Consider the following 17,741-nt stretch of genomic DNA (forward strand, 5'->3'; position numbering starts at 1 on the left):
TGAACATGTCGGCTCTTTCGGCAGACCACGTTTTGGCACAGGCTCATATGTATTTTTCAGTGAAACCCAACAATCCACGTGTGTTCGGCGTGCTTGACAGCTACAGAGAAAACCAGAATGTAGAGGTGAAGTGCTCGGTCTGGGGCGGCGTGCCTGGTGTCATAAATGTCGACCTACATTGCACCAACCACGAGGACCAGCCGGATCAGATAGATGCCGATGGAAAAGTCACGAGCGCTCTGGGTTTCATGGCTAAGTTCTCTGACGACAACACAGAGTGCGTCTGCCAAGGATCCAGTAGGCTGACTTCCAGCCACGAAAGCACTTTTCCACTCAGAGTAAAGATGCCAGGTATGCACCCTGCAGTCAGAATGTCAACTCACCTAGTAGTAGTACTGTACTTTCTATACTGTGCATAAATGCAAATTGTGACAATTTTCGTTCGCCAACTAAAGCATTCATTCCCGTGTCATTTAAGTCACACTTTCTATTCTATGTAAGGCACTTAGATTGACTATTTTGTACACTTTTCGGGTCAAAGATTTCTTTTAAAGGGGTCACGTGATCGCCGCTTAGAAAAGGATACGTCTAAAATTAACCTCTTTACAACGTAAGGTACCCTCTAAAAATTCGACGACAACTCAGAAAAAGCACAACTCGGCAGGATGTCTAGACGAGGAGGAAGTCAAATCAAGTATCTTAATCTATGAAGAACAGGGAGTTTTGTGTTGATATCGTTCGTATTACTTGAATAATGCCAATAATGCAGGTGTCGATCGCGTGAGAGGTCAAAAACGATCTGCACTGTTATGAATTTTTGTCGATTTTAAAGTTGGTACCTAACGCTTTCGTCAGGTCGTTTTTGGGCCTCCCTTTTTATGAAATGCGGTCACGTGATCCCTACAAAAGAATCCATTGATCTGAAAGTCGGCCAGATAGCCAAGATGAGTTCCTTAAATGGAATAGGAAGGATAAATGGAATGGCACGAGAATAAATGCTTTATTTTGGGTGCGAACTTTGTTGCAATAATATTTGTGCACAGTTGATATTCAGGGACAGAACTCACGTAAAAAACAATGAGGTTTTCGCACTCGCTTTAGATTACTCAGGTGTAACCTACGAAGTATATCTTGGAAATAGAAACATATTATTTTGCTGCGACCTTGTGATTCCCACTTTAAAGCTACAAACCAAATGTCATCTCAATAGATGAATTCCGGAAATAACTCATGTCGGGTTTGTATGGGTTGTGAAAGAGTGAGTGCCCTTGCTTTTGCTCTGACAGATAGCATGTGCTTCCTGTACGCGTGTTTAAGACACATCCCCTCGATAGTCGTTGGCCTGTAATTTCACGTTGGAAAATGTCCCTACTTGACCCATGAACACCAGAGATCCAAGTGCGGACAGGACAGAAAAACAGACAGACGGAATTAAACCTTTAAAAATTAATTATCCTAATTATCTTATAATCTTGTAATTTTGTTTTTGTTTTTGTTGTTTGCAGCCCCAGATGGAGACGATTCCACGACAACTATCATTGTACCAGTTGTTGTAGCAGTGATTGGGACAGTTGGTTCTGTGATTGCTGCTATTATTGCAGTTACACGCTGTAAAAAAGGTAAATGCAAATGATGAACAATAGCCAGTTTGGTTTAAACAATGTTTTATTAAAGGGTTATTATATAAACTGGAACTAGTAGGAATTAGAGGACAATTGTTGAAATGGTTTCACGATTATTTAACAAATCGCCACCAGGCGGTTGTTATTAAGGGTACTAAGTCTGCATTAAAATGTATCCCGGCAGGTGTTCCACAAGGTTCTGTTCTAGGCCCTTTGTTATTCCTGATATATATTAACGACATTGTGAATGATACTGAATCTGTTATAAAGTTGTTTGCTGATGACACGAGCATGTCCATGTCCTTAGAAGATCCAACTAGACGAGCGCAGATTTTGAACGCAGACCTAAATAAAATGAATACCTGGGCAAAACAGTGGAAAGTTAAATTTAACGAAGCAAAAACGGAACTGTTAGACATAAAACGTGATAATATACCAACCGAACCAATCATTTTTAATAATATTGTTTTGGAAAACGTGAACCAACATAAACATCTTGGCGTAATCTTGCAGAATAATTGTAAGTGGGACTTCCAAGTGAGAAGCATCGTAAAAAAGGTCACCTTAAATTGTTTAAGATATTATCAATATAGATTAAATCGTAAAAGTCTGGAGACTATGTATAAATCTTTCGTTCTTCCACATTTTGACTATGCAGACATCCTATGGGACAACTGCACCGAGTACTGGTCAACTGCACTGGAAAAATTACATTTGGAAGCCATTCGGACTATAATTGGTGGTGTGCGCGGCACCAGCCACGAAAAACTGTATAAAGAAAGCGGATTTTGTAACCTAAAAGAAAGACGGAGCAGACACAAACTGATTTTATATTACAAGATGGTATATGGCAAATGCCCTCATTACTTATCACATCTTTTGCCACCTTTAACTTCTGATGTTAACCCCTATCATCATAGAAGACCATTAGAAAGAAGAGTCCCCATGTGCAAAACTGAATTATACCGTCGATCTTTTATACCATCTACTACTGTCCTGTGGAACACCTTGCCAGACAACATCAAAACAACTAACTCAATCAGCGATTTCAAACGCTATTTATCTACTCCTGATTATAACGTACCTGCCTATTATTACTGTGGTAAAAGACTGGAAGAGATTCACCACTGCAGAATGCGCCTAAACATGAGTAATTTGAATTCTGACCTGTGTAAACGCCACTTACAGGGAAACCCACAGTGCGCTTGCGGCTACCTGAACGAAACAGCTGACCATTATTTGACACATTGTCCTTTGTACGTAGATGCTCGCCTGTCTACGATAAACGCACTTCCTGTAAATTACAGACATGTTGAAATATTGTTAAATGGTAGCGAAAACCTTTCTCTTTGCACCAACAAGCTTATTTTTGAAAGTGTCCAATCGTTTATCCATGAATCTGGTCGTTTTTGTTGATTTGACTCAGTACCCATTTTCATGCCAACAACCCTTATTTTATATGCATTTTTCAAATCTATATTTAGCGAGCTACTGCTTATTTGCCACAGGATTATGGTTTGTAATGTACTATGTATATTCTTTTTTGTATGCGCTAACCACCTTCATCTGTTATATGGCGTTCTTTCCTCCCACCTCCACCCTCCCCCCTCTTCCTCCTGCTAGCTTTTTCTTATTCTTTCTGATTTGCTTTAACTGTGCTTTTCATCTAGATAGTTCCACCATTTTTTAGTAATGCTTGTCCGACATCATATTTGTGTTATTTTACTACCACGTAGGGCGCGTAATATAAGCGTTCGCTTGAGTTCGTGTCCCTATTGTTTATGGTTGTATTATTGTATCATGTTTGATTTAATAAAACATTGTTCAAACCAAACGAAATGCGGTGTTGTGTAGTCTTTCAAGACGGAATATATTTTCCAGTGGACAGTATGTTTGTGTACACTGTATAACGCATTTAAGCCACTTTCAGCATAGAATGTGCATGCGATTGTAGGATTACACGTTTGAATTCTCAATCTGACTTGAAGGCAAGCTAATCAAAGGCCCTGTCTACCAACTGCAAGGGATAGATTCTTACTGGGAGTGCACGATCTTGTTGTACAACAATATGTTTTCTTTTGTCCGTTCAAGAGGTGTGCTGTCAAGCGTGTTACACGGTCTTTATTTATTCATTTCTTGTGCGAAAGCTATACGCACTGGGTTGGAAGGTGACACGGACACATAACCTGCCTATTTGTGTAGAATTTGTGTGGATTTTTTTTTTGATGATGTACTGCTGGTTTATTAAATATCTTTGCTTTGGTTTTATCAACCGTGGAGAGGGGAAACATTCAATGTTGTGTTTCTCGGTCGACATATTTGAAAGACTTTTTCTTGGCAGTCAACATTAGATCTCCATGTAAGGCCTTCATTAGTTCTTTATACAATCGGATAACGATTGTTTATACTGCATCTGAAGGTTTTACTATCCTTTTGCATGGTGGATTTGATATAATAAATGGTGTGGATATGCACTATACATTTATGATATATGATTTCATGGACAATTGTTCTGCGGGCCTTGACGCACAATTATTGATCTGTTCTTTCCGGATATGTTTTAGCAAGTGTAACCGAGTGCCAAATGTAACTTACCCTGATTACGGGGTCAAATATAACCGAGTGCCCCTTTCTCGCCAAACTCAAAATCAAAACAAACTGACACAGGTTAAAGTACCAGGTTCTTTTAGTTCCATATGATGGTGAAGGGAAATGTGGGAAAACGGGGGTTTACCTTCAATGCAAAACTTCTAATGTGTTACTCTTTTAAAACTAAAGCAAACCAAAACAATATTCTAAATCCTTTACTCCAGAACTATACTCTAGATCCTCACTCTAGAACTATACTCCAGAACTATATTCCAGAACTATACTCTAGAAAAAAACCAAAAAAACAATAAAACTCTAATCTAAAACAAACGAAGTCTAAAAACCAATCCAAAAAAACCCGATCCAAACAAACCTTAACTAAAACCTCGTCTGCTAAAATCTAACTGAACTCCTCTAACGAAACCTAACTGAACCCTTCTAACGAAACCTAACTGAACCCTTCTAACGAAACCCCGTCTACTAAAATCCAACTAAAATCTAACTAAACCCCTCTAACGAAACCTAACTGAACCCCTGTAACGAAACCCCGTCGCACATTTCGCCATTCTGTAAATCACAGAATGCACGTCATAAACATACACAAACAACTCAACAATTTCAATCACCACAAACTAAATCCTTTAACAACAACAAAACACATCATTCCTTCCAAATAACATACCTTAAATAAAGTTCAATTCAATTCTCTCTCTCTCTCTTTCTCTCTCTCTCTTTCTCTCTCTCTCTTTCTCTCTCTCTCTCTCTCTGTCTCTCTCTGTCTCTCGCTCTCTCTCTCGCTCTGTCTCTCTGTCTCTCAGTCTGTCTCTCTCTCTCTCTCTGTCTCTCTCTCTCTCTGTCTGTCTCTCTGTCTCTCTCTCTCTCTCTCTCTCTCTCTCTCTCTCTCTCTCTCTCTATAATAAAATAGAATCCAAATAAAACTAAATGCATGCTACTTACCACGAGGCAAAAAAGACAAAATCTAACATCTAAATTTCCGACATTGCTAATACGAAATCAAGATATTACCGAAGTTGATAGCCATAAAGTCTTGGGAATAATTATTGACAATAACCTGTCTTGGTCAAAACATGTAGATACACTTTGTAAAAACACATCCAAGAAAATATTTCAGTTATCAAAAATCAAACACTTTCTAGACCTTCGCACAAGAAAACTGTTTTTTCAGGCACATGTTCAGTCAGCTATTGACTATGCGTCCACAGTGTGGGACTCTGCAAGTGCAAAAACTTTGAAACACTTGGGCAGTTTACATAGAAGAGCTGTTAAATTAATTATTTAAAAAAATACATCTCTTTCCATGACTGATTATAAACGATTGCAAATTCTTCCTATCAAAGATAGATTTGCATATAACAAGGGTGTGATGATGCATAGAATTATGTCAGGGAATGCCCCTACACTCATTGCCTCAAATTTCAAAATAAATCATTATAGAAAATGTAACAAATTAATTACACCAACTCCAAGAATTGACCTGTACAAGTCGAGTCTATCATATTCTGGAGCAATTATGTGGAACGCCATTCCAAATATAATTAAATTACGAATTCATGAAACATCATTCAAGGAATATTACATGCTGTTTCTTTTACAAAACTTATAAAAACTATTATCAAGCAGCTGGCAAAATATAACTGTACTCTCTGATTATATTGAAAAACATGATTATATATAATTCATGAAGGATTTTTATTTTTATTTTTATACAAACACATATTTCCCTGTTATATATAATTTTCAAGCATTGCTAAAGAATCCTAATGCATCTTATTGGTTGCTTGACATGTTAATTATGGTAAATATGTCATTTTGTACTATTGTTAAACTTATGTTTTATTTCTTCTTGTTTGTTACCCCTCAATGGGCGAGGGCCGGATGAAAAGAAGCATATATAGATTGCTTATTCTGTCACCCTCAGGGCCGGACTAGGCGAAGAGGAGGGGGGGGGGGGTTGCCAGTGGTGGCCCAGGGGGATGTCCCCCCTGGCGGCAGGGGCGGATCAGTTCATTTTATGACTGGGTTTTTTCAAAAGTATATTGTGAAGATATGTGTGTGAAGGCACGAAGCGCCGAGCCGACGGCGCGAAGCGCCTAGCTTCCTAGGGGGGTCCGGGGGCATGCCCCCCCTGGAAAATTTTGAAAAAAAGGATGCAAAATGGTGCAATCTGGTGCATTCTGAGGATGATCATTCCCAGTTTCAGGCAGCAGATTTTGTCACTGATTAATACCCCAAAAATTGAAACTCAATGTAAAACTGATAAAGAAATGCATACCTCATTCAATATTTTTATTTTTTGGCTGGGGGGGGGGGGGGTCCGGAAACCCTAGAACCCCCCCCCCCCCCTCGTTGTGGGGGTCAGGGGGCGAAGCCTCCTGAAGCTGACGGGTAGGTCATATTCTGAGATAGGAAAATGGTCGCTCCTTGCATGAAACGGCATAAAATAAGCAATAATAAAAAAAAAATTAAATAAGTAAGGTACATGTTTAGGCTAGGGGGGGGGGGGGGGTTGCGCAACCCCCATAACCCCCCCGGTAGTCCGGCCCTGACCCTCGTAAAATAAATTTCAATTCAATTCAATTCTCTCTCTCTCTAATTTACTCCAGAACAGCTTGATGTAACTAAGAGAAGAACAGCTTGATGTAACTAAGAGTTGTTTTTGGCTTAGAAGTCCAACTCCAGGGTGAGTGGAAGGGTTTTATTTGGCAGGGTTGTTTCTAAGAATCTAAGTAACATATTCCTATGTTTGGTTTATTGTACGTGTTTGTTGGTTCTTTAGTAAGAAATATGTATAATCATAACCGGTCGCTGTCGCTTTCTCCTTATGTAATTCCTTAAATGCACATTGTGTTGCAATCCATACAATGTGATTCTGTATATTATATATATGATTGAATCTTAATTTTTTATGTCCGTCTGTCTTTATGTGTTGTATAAAGGACAGGTTGGAAGAATAGGCTTTGCCTAAAACCTTTATCCTTTTGTAATAAAGTTCTGAGTCTGAGTCTGAGTCTGAGTCTGAGTCTCTCTCTCTCTCTCTCTCTCTCTCTCTCTCTCTCTCTCTCTCTCTCTCTCTCTCTCTCTCTCTCTCTCTCTGCATGCCACTCGAATACATGCTACTAATAGATCATAAACACGATTCGTGGACACACAAGACAGTATAAGTATTGACAGATCATTCTACCACTCATACATTCCCTTCTTTGACCATAATGGAAGTTTGGCGTGCATTCAGCAAATGTCTATTCAACTGAACACGTCACCTCTAAATGCTTCATTGAGTTTACTGCGTAGATTTTTAGCAAATAGATAAATGATATAAGGTAAATGTGGAGGACGGGAGGTAACCTCGTCAAAGGCGTATAGGCCAGAAGGTTCCGAATTGTTTCCCTTCTTAATTTCCCTTTCCATAGTTCCCAGCATCTTTAGCGAAAGGCTCCATTTTGTCTTTGAGAGAAGACCAGCTTGATGTAACCAAGAGTTGTTTTTGGGCTTATAAGTCCAACTCCAGGGTGAGTGGAAGGGTTTTATTTGGCAAGGTTGTTTTTAAGAACCTAAGTAACAAATTCTTATGTTTGGTTTATTGTGTTTGTTGGTTTTCTAGTAAGAAATATGTATAATCATGACCGGTCGCTGTGAAGCTAATTGGCGCCATGTTGTTTTGTGTGTGCAGGCATGTGGTGGGTCTGTTTGGGTCGGTTGTGAGTCTGTTGTGTGATGTATTCCTTTTGAAGTCATTAGTATTGTCAGTCATTTGTGAGTTGTTTATGTAATATAGTGTTCATTCTTTTAGTCTGTGAATCTTTAGTTACTATATTGGTTATAGTGTTCGTTTTCTTAGGAGTGTTAGCAGCAGTCCCGAGTTTCATGATAGAATAGTTGTCTCCCTTGAGATAGACTAGAGAAACCGTTGTCATTTGTTTAGAGTTAAGAAATGTTGTAAAGGTTAACGTTTTGGTTGTGAGTATTGTGTAGTTTAGTTTATAATCTTTAAAACACTTTTATTTATTTCTATTTATACATTTTCACTCTTTGTTTCTAATACATACTCAACAAGCATACATACACACTAATTCATACACACAGATTAAGCAGCCACGTACCTGAATACACAACGATGATAAATATTCAATAGCAGAACAACACTTTTATTTTGTAATAGTGGTAGTGGAAGTCCAACCGCTATAAACCAAACATAAGAATTTGTTACTTAGGTTCTTAAAAACAACCTTGCCAAATAAAACCCTTCCACTCACCCTGGAGTTGGACTTATAAGCCCAAAAACAACTCTTGGTTACATCAAGCTGGTCTTCTCTCAAAGACAAAATGGAGCCTTTCGCTAAAGATGCTGGGAACTATGGAAAGGGAAATTAAGAAGGGAAACAATTCGGAACCTTCTGGCCTATACGCCTTTGACGAGGTTACCTCCCGTCCTCCACATAAATACCAGAGTTTTGTAAAGATCTTTTGAATGTTTTCACACAAAAAACACAACCTAGAATTTAACCCTTAAACTCTTATTGTGATTGTGATATTTTGCATATCAATATAGGAGTCAAAATTTGTGACTGCCAACTTCGACGATTACGATTGTCATGCATATGTTCTGCGCGAACTTAGAATCCGGTTTCATTCTAGAATGGACCGGGTCCAGGTTGGAATTCTAACCCTGCGCAAGTACAGGGGTGCCATTCTAGAATGAAACCCTTGTTGCTGGTCCATTCTAGAATCGGCCGTGCGCAAGGTTGGAATTTGGGTCCAAGTTGGAATAGTCATTTCAGTTAGACTATCACACAGCCAAAGCCACAAATGTGGATTTTCTGTTTGTTTTTGTTTTTTGTGTGTTTGGTTGGGTTTTTTTTCTCGGGTTTTTTACACTTTACTCAAAGACATCGTGAATTGGGATTGTGATGTTCTGAAAGTGATTACGATTTTGAGAGACACTCAGCACTGATCGCTACGAACGGAAATTTCCGGACTGACAGTGTTTTGCCGATCTCGCTTGTAACTTTTAATCTTATTCATATACATGAAGTTGGTCTTCTGAATTGTGAAGATATAATGTCAACTTTTTTTTAAACCTGTGACAACAGCTCTATAACTCACTCTGTCCTTCTGTTGGTCTGTCTGTCAGTTAGTCGGTCTGACCGTCTGTCTGTGTCTGTCAAAAAAAGTGTCAAAAAACCGGACATTTCCGAGAGGGAGACAGCGCTGACATTGCAAGCGGCCGCAACCGGCTCTCATCACAAAAACAACTGCCCTGCAAACAATACCGCCCTGGTAGTCCCCTTTGCTATGGTCTGCTTTTGTTTATTGCGTACTCAGGAGTGTCAACTTTCTTGACATGACATGACATCGCAAGATCGCCAAAGGATTTTTTTCAGGGGTAGACAAATCAGCCCCATTTTATCAAGGGGAAGGTGCAGGAGGAGATAATTCAAGGGAAGACAACTCTGTCTTACCTACAAACATTACGGCCCCCTTTATTCAAGGGTTTCATTCTAGAATGGCACCCCTGTACTTGCGCAGGGTTAGAATTCCAACCTGGACCCGGTCCATTCTAGAATGAAACCGGATTCTAAGTTCGCGCAGAACACATAGATTGCTGGAGGCGCAGTTACAAAAACCGGGTTCACGGATTTTTCGCAGCATGCCATGCCTAGAATCTATAATAAAATAAAACGAAATAAAAGAACGAGGAGTGTGATTAACCAGTCAATCACACTTACAAAGAAATAGCATAACTCCTATGTTCACTGGAAGAGGAGTATAGAATTATGTCAAAGCGGACGTCATTTGCATGTCCTAAATTTGCAAATAAAGTTTTCATGACGCACAAAAAAAATGTAGGCCTACAGCGCTTAAAACCAGACTGATTTACACATTACCAAATCGATATTTTTTGTTGCAGGATTTAATCCACACTATTGCTAATATGACACCAAAGATTATTAGAAAAAGTTTGGTTAATTTTGATGTACAAATTCCGAGCGCCTGTAATTGTTTTACAAAGGAAACATGATATTGATCTGGATGTTAGCTGTAAAATGTACAAAATAAATAAAGATTGTGTCTGTTGCACTGGACAATATTACATTGAATGTACCCTACCACTAGCCTATTTTGTTAAATAAGACCGTTTTAAGAAAAACGAATAAGTGTGAGGTTTGTAATTCACTGGTTAGCCTTGAACATTTTGTTGTTGTTTTGTTGTTGCTAAGAGGTGATGAAAGGTTGGAAAATAGGCTCACATTTTGCTTATAGGAATTTGCATTTTGATTTACTCGTGAATAGTATAAGTTACAGCTCTGTCCATCCATGGTATCGCGTGATATTTTGTCGAGATTGGGTCAAGAGCCTCGAGTGACGTCATTATATTCATTCACCCCGTCGAGACAAAATACCACGCGGTACCATGGATGAATCGGAGCTGTAAAGTATATTATGGCATGACCAAAGTAAGGAGAATTTGTCATGGGATGTGGAAACAAATCATGGGAAATTCACCATGGGCAGAATAATCAACCTAGATGTTCTAGAACTATATTTTGTGCCAGTCTTGGCAAGGCCAGTTTTGTCCAGTTCCGGAAAAGACATCATGAATTCATTCACCCTGTCAAGACGAAATACCACGCGATTCCATGGATGAATCAGAGGTGCAGCTTATATATCCCGTGACGCATCAAAACGGAAAAAAGAAATTCGCTTGCGGCTTCGTGGCATGCGGGAGAAAAAAATCGTCCAGATAAGTTTTCGTTATCAATTGTTTGTCTGTGCACTTAAAAGACCGTTGGGTCGATATATTTGTGACTGTGATGTAATTTGTGTCGATAACAAACGTTCCAATAACTTACCTTTCTTGGGTTTTTTATTCTGAATTTTGGAACGTTGGCAGTCTCTTTGCTTTTGAATTTGGAAAAAAAGAAAGACGGACAGAAATAATGAAAACTGTAAAAGAAACAGAACAGGCAAAATAGATGGGTTAAAGCAACCTGCATGCACCTGTGGTAAAAAAACAAACCCACACACAAGTAACATTTGCATTGCATCATAACAGGAACCACACACACACACACATACACACCCACACACACACATACACTCCCACATACACACACCCATACACACACACTCCCTTACATAGGCCTACTCACACACACACACACACACACACACACACACACACACACACACACACACACACACACTTTTGCCTCTTTTTTACTGCCTTAGAAGAAACAAAATATTGAATAATTGATTTAGGGGGAACAACTACTGTATAAATCAGTGAAATTAAAAACTGCATATGAAGTATTGAGTTACTTCCCTTGCGTTGTTTCATGGGTACCTTGCAAACGCTCTAGAAGTGTGTGTGTCGGTGTGTGTGTTAGTGTGTGTTTCTGTGTGTTTGCGCGCGTGTGTGTCTGTGTTTTTACATTTAGTCAAGTTTTGACTAAATGTTTTAACGTAGAGGGGGTAATCGAGACGAGGGTGTGGTGTATGTGTGTGTGTGTGTGTGTGTGTCAGTGTAGAGCGATTCAGAGAAAAGTACTGGACCGATCTTCATGAAACTTGACATAGAAGATCCTGAGTATGGTATCTCCAGACGTTTTTTTCATTTTTTTGATAAATGTCTTTGATGACGTCATATCCGGCTTTTCGTGAAAGTTGAGGCGGCACTGTCACACTCTCATTTTTCAACCAAATTGGTTGAAATTTTCGTCAAGTAATCTTCGACGAAGCCCGGACTTTGGTATTGCATTTCAGCTTGAAGGCTTAAGAATTAATTAATGAGTTTGCTCATTAAAATTGATTGCATCGTATTCTTCATCACATTCTGAATCTAAAAATATATACATATGTCATGTTTACTCTTAAAATGTGATCACAATTAACGAAAATAGATTAATTAATCTTACGATTAAAATGTAAGAAATCGATCCAAAAATGATTTCATCTTTTTCTTTATCATTTCCTGATTCCAAAAACATATAGATATGATAGGTTGTATTCAAAACAAGCTCAGAAAGTTAACAATAATACAGAAAAGCGCGCTTTCCTGCTTAGCACAATACGCTACCGCGCTAATCTGGCGTGTCAATATCACTACGTTTTGCACGTGGGAGGTGAGCGATTCCCTAAACGCGGGGATTGACGAAGCTGTACTGTCTTGGTGAAAAAATACAGTGCGTTCAATTTCATCCCGTGAGTTCGACAGCTTGACTAAATGTAGTAATTTCGCCTCACGCGACTGTTTTTTTTTTTTATCAGTTTGCGTGCGTCCGAATGCTTTTATGCGCGCTAATGTGTAAGTGTGTGCGCAAGTGGTGCAGATTGTGCGGGCGTAGGAAACACAGTGAAGGAAAGATGACCGACGTTAATATAGGAAGTGAGAACGAGTCATCAACAGTTTTTATTATCCTGAAAACATGTCTCAGAACATTCTTTAAAGCTCTCTTAAACTTTATTGTTCGTGAGTTTGAATCCCTTCGATTTTGGGTTTACATTATGTCCGACGTCACAAAGGAGGCAACCGTTTCAAAGGCAAAAATTGCGTGTTCGTTTGTTATCGAAGTAGCCAGCATTTTTCTGGCCTGATTAGATCTCTCGTTAACTGGAATGTGAAACAGATACACGGCTGTGTGAGAGGGCGGGGTTTCCAAAATGAGGCAGGGGGACTGCTTGTCATTCCATCTGCCTTTCCCCCTCTTCCGCCCCCCTCCCCCCTCCCCGGCATCTCTATTTATCTTCTAAACTCGACATCCATCCTTGACTTTTTGTCATTATTGCTTCAATTCTGGTATTCAATTTATGACTGCCACAGTCCTGTTTTCACCCGTAGATCTCCTAACACGTGTTCTTTCTCTCCCTCTCTGGCAAGTAACGAATCATTATCTCTCAGCCTTTCACTGTAATCACCGGAGCGTAGGGCGAGGGAAATATCACACATATACTGTGTCTCGAATGAGGAACAGCTTTATGAGCTCATTACGAGTTGAAATTCAAGGAGAAACTTGCGAAACTGCAAGACGTTACACCTCCCATGTTACCAGGGATAATGACGACATTAAAATGCAGACGCAAGGCGCACAGAACGAAAGCACTAAATGATAACGAACATCACGTGCCTAACACGTGTCTGGTAGTTATGTCAGGACAAAAGGTAAGGAATGCACGCGGTGAATTTCATTTCCCATAAGGACTACATTTTGTTTGACCTAAAATTGAAGACCATTTCTGTCTCCTTGTTTGTTCTTCTGGCTCTACGTGCACATACACAATCACACACATACGCCCGCACACACAAACACACTCACACACACAAAAATGCACACACACTGACACACACACACACACACAAACACACACAAACATACACAGCCATACACACACACACACACATACACACACACACATACAAACATACACAACCATACACGCACACACACACATACATACACACACACACACATGCACACACACTCGCACTCACACACACATTCACACACGCGCGCGCGCGCAAACACACACACATACATATACAAACACACATACACAGATATAAATAGAAAAAGCGGGATAAAGAGAAGCAGATAGTGTATATATATTCAAAACTCAAAGGGCGGTGATTACGTCACTGAAGTTTTATTTGTCCTTTTGCAAATAACGGCCACAGTTTCTTGTCAAAAGCTTTTTGTTACCGATCTTGATTATTGTACAAGTGTACAATTGTTTTTGTACCAAATCCGTATTGAGAAATCCGAACACATTCAAACAACGAAACAAAAAGAAATAAGATTAAAAACATACACCACCAGCGAAAACATCACTTCTCGTCATAAAACTGTCTCTTACATTTATATCTCATCCTAATTGCACCAGTCACGAATTGCAAATATCACAAATAACGAAACAATAGAAATGCAATGATAGTGTGATAAATCGACCAACGCCCACAATTCACCAAACAACCAATCAACCAACCAACTGAGCAAACCACCAACCAGCCCACCCACCAACCACAACCAAGGCCCAACTGCGCTGATGACGCATGAGAACAGTCTCGTCGACGCACTGCGGTACCTAGCAGTCATGTCGCTCATACTTTGTTCATACACACTGCAGGCCCTCTTCTATCTGTATCACTCTTCTATCTGTATCACTCTTCTATCTGTATCACTCTTCTATCTGTATCACTCTTCCCTACATTGTATCCTCAATGAGGCATCAATTTCCCACCAATGGGATGATAAAACATCTGGTGCTCCAAAACATCAGACTACACGCTGACGTCATAACACGACGCCTTGAACCCGCTATAGTATGTGGGGTAAGGTGAACCGACAGGCTGGGTGTCTAGGACTTACTAGCGTCAACTGTCTATGACAATAACCGACATCACTGTCTGTTTGTTATCAACACATTATTACATTCTAATCGTTTTCCTTTTTCCATTTTGTAAAGACAGCCATCCAATTAACCAATCAACCAGTCACGTCCCCGCCCACAAAAACAAACAGATGCGCCAATTAACGATAACAGGATTTCCCCAGAAAATTAAGAAGCAAACAGTCTTCCGGAAAAAACCCACAAAAAACGTTCCTCTGTACATGTGCAGTAGTGTACATGTACACACACAGGCACAAACAGAGTTACACGTAAGCAAACCCCTCTGTTCGTCCCGTGACGCGTGCTATCGGAGAGTTGCGGCCCTCACCATGTGGAACAGCACACGTGACGCGTGCTATCGGAGAGTTGCGGCCCTCACCATGTGGAACAGCACACATGACGTGACGCGTGCTATCGGAGAGTTGCGACCCTCACCATGTGGAACAGCACACGTGACGCGTGCTATCGGAGAGTTGCGACCCTCACCATGTGGAACAGCACACATGACGTGACGCGTGCTATCGGAGAGTTGCGGCCCTCACCATGTGGAACAGCACACATGACGTGACGCGTGCTATCGGAGAGTTGCGGCCCTCACCATGTGGAACAGCACACATGACGTAGGGCAGGCGCATACGTGTTTCTGGGAAGGGAATTGCGAGCCTGGAGCCGATGATTTATGTCACGAATCGACGTCAACTTCCAACAGCCTCAATAGCAAACGTGCCCATCTTGTCTGTTCGAGATACCGACGTGCCATGACTTGCTCTGAACATTTATGGGGGAAACCACTCCCGCTATAGTTATCTCCATTCCGAGACATCACGCAGTAATGTCTTTTCACTCGCGTTGCGCGTCTTAACGGCGATGGGAAAATACAAACACACAGAGTGTTCTCACTCCCCAAAGGATGATTCCCCGAGCGAACCAACAATGCAGAATAGGAAAAGAGATATAAAGACTTTGGTCTCAGGCCGTGTTTATAAATTAGTTCGGCGCAACTTCACTGGCTTAGAATTTTTTTCGATTTTCAAACGGAATCAAAGAATTAAGGTTCCTTCCTAAACACAACATTGGTTTAACCTGTTCGCTGCCAGGAAATAGTTGCATACAAAGCATTGCCTGTATTTATAAGAATTGACAGCGTACAGTGTGCCTTTGGCGTAGGCCTATTAATAAACAAGAAATTCCTCCGAGGTAGGAAAAACACCCCCGTTGGTCAAAGGGAAATAACCATTCTCACTGCCACCAACTGAGAAGGTTATTTCCCTTTGACCATTAATATGTCCCTCTATAAGTCCTTGTAGAATCTTAATCCACCAATAACTCCCTAACCGTGTGTTTGACTGGTCCCAATTTTTGTAAGGACCGTCTCAGGAATGTATAGAACCTGTTCACCAAGTTTGGTGACGATCGGTCCGTTCATTCTTGAGATCTATATGCGAACACAAACACACAAACAAACAAACAAACACATCGACCGAATCCTATACACACCCCTATACCGGTGGTGTAATAACACCATACAGACACAGTACAGACACAGACAAAGATAGATTGTTTTTTTGTTTTTCTTTCTTCTTCTGTTGCTGTTTATTGAACATTGTGTTGCAGATTAAAGCCACCCAGGATGCCAGCTCTGTGCAGAGAGCACCTAGGCAGTAGCTGTTTAGACTGTGTTCAAGTAAAATGATGTTGAAGCCCACGTGATAGCCAGGATCTGCTGACACGAGAAGGAACTTTCATTTAATGATATACGATACCGATACATGCTTAGCCTGCCGTCGTTTTACGAGAAATGTTATTACTGCTGATATGACGAAGTCACCGAAACCAACTTTGTTTTCGAAATTCCTTGTCAGTTTCTGTGATTTCAAAGCCAAGAATGTTTCTTCCTCAATGACCTAACTTTTGCAGAAACAGAAACCCCACTTGACGAGGAAGTGTGTGATTTTATAAGCAGCTTATGAATCATAACTGAGTTAAATTGATTTTTTGTCCGATTAAAAATGCTGTTGTAGTCTTCACGCGATATGTTTTCGTCACATTCTCAGAAATATGGCTGGAATATATTGTTGGTAACATTTTCCCGAAATAGTCGTCAAAATACCAGCCATTTTACGAACTTCAAGGCTTTCTTTGACGCACCCCCCCCCCCCCCCCCCCCCAACGTGGAAACAACTAGTTCGCTTAGTGCCGACATGACGGCACATTTGATAGAGGTTTGGGCGTTTGGTCATCACTTCCCTGCTGGGTTGAATCAAACCACGATAAATAAATAAAAACCTGAAAACCTCCTATCTTTTTTCGATTAGCATTTTTATCAACTTCTGAATAAATGAACACTATTGGAAGTTTCTCATCAGGCACGCTCCCGGCCTGAACTTGATAGATTCCATCAGATCTTGTTTAAACTTGTCAGATATTTTCACCTGCAGTTAAAGATACCTTGCGACCTATGTTGCCGATTACGCTGACGGCCACACATCTGTCCGTGTTTCTATGTGAGACAAGAGCATCCTGTCTGTGTTTCTATGTGAGACAAGAGCATCCTGTCCGTGTTTCTCTGTGAGACAAGAGCATCCTGTCTGTGTTTCTATGTGAGACAAGAGCATCCTGTCCGTGTTTCTCTGTGAGACAAGAGCATCCTGTCCGTGTTACTATGTGAGACAAGAGCATCCTGTCCGTGTTACTATGTGAGACAAGAGCATCCTGTCCGTGTTACTATGTGAGACAAGAGCATCCTGTCCGTGTTTCTATGTGAGACAAGAGCATCCTGTCCGTGTTTCTATGTGAGACAAGAGCATCCTGTCCGTGTTACTATGTGAGACAAGAGCATCCTGTCCGTGTTTCTATGTGAGACAAGTGCATCCTGTCCGTGTTTCTATGTGAGACAAGAGCATCCTGTCCGTGTTTCTATGTGAGACAAGAGCATCCTGTCCGTGTTTCTATGTGAGACAAGAGCATCCTGTCCGTGTTACTATGTGAGACAAGAGCATCCTGTCCGTGTTTCTATGTGAGACAAGAGCATCCTGTCCGTGTTTCTATGTGAGACAAGAGCATCCTGTCCGTGTTTCTATGTGAGACAAGAGCATCCTGTCCGTGTTACTATGTGAGACAAGA

The 17,741-nt window shown here is 40.5% G+C and overlaps 1 protein-coding gene across 2 annotated transcripts in view; it reads left to right on the forward strand.

Annotated features, from left to right (window-relative positions):
- The window catches only part of LOC138980546 (uncharacterized), a 44,288-nt gene extending 41,627 nt beyond the window's left edge, over positions 1-2,661 (forward strand). For both annotated transcript variants that reach the window (XM_070353435.1, XM_070353436.1), the window contains exons 5-6: positions 61-351; positions 1,506-2,661. In XM_070353435.1, coding sequence (XP_070209536.1) covers positions 61-351; positions 1,506-1,633 — 419 coding nt within the window. In that variant the 3' untranslated portion in view covers positions 1,634-2,661. The remainder of the gene's footprint in view (positions 1-60; positions 352-1,505) is intronic.
- Positions 2,662-17,741: the final 15,080 nt, after the last annotated feature.

The sequence above is a fragment of the Littorina saxatilis genome, linkage group LG11 (assembly GCF_037325665.1).
Source record: "Littorina saxatilis isolate snail1 linkage group LG11, US_GU_Lsax_2.0, whole genome shotgun sequence".
NCBI classification, from domain to species: domain Eukaryota; kingdom Metazoa; phylum Mollusca; class Gastropoda; order Littorinimorpha; family Littorinidae; genus Littorina; species Littorina saxatilis.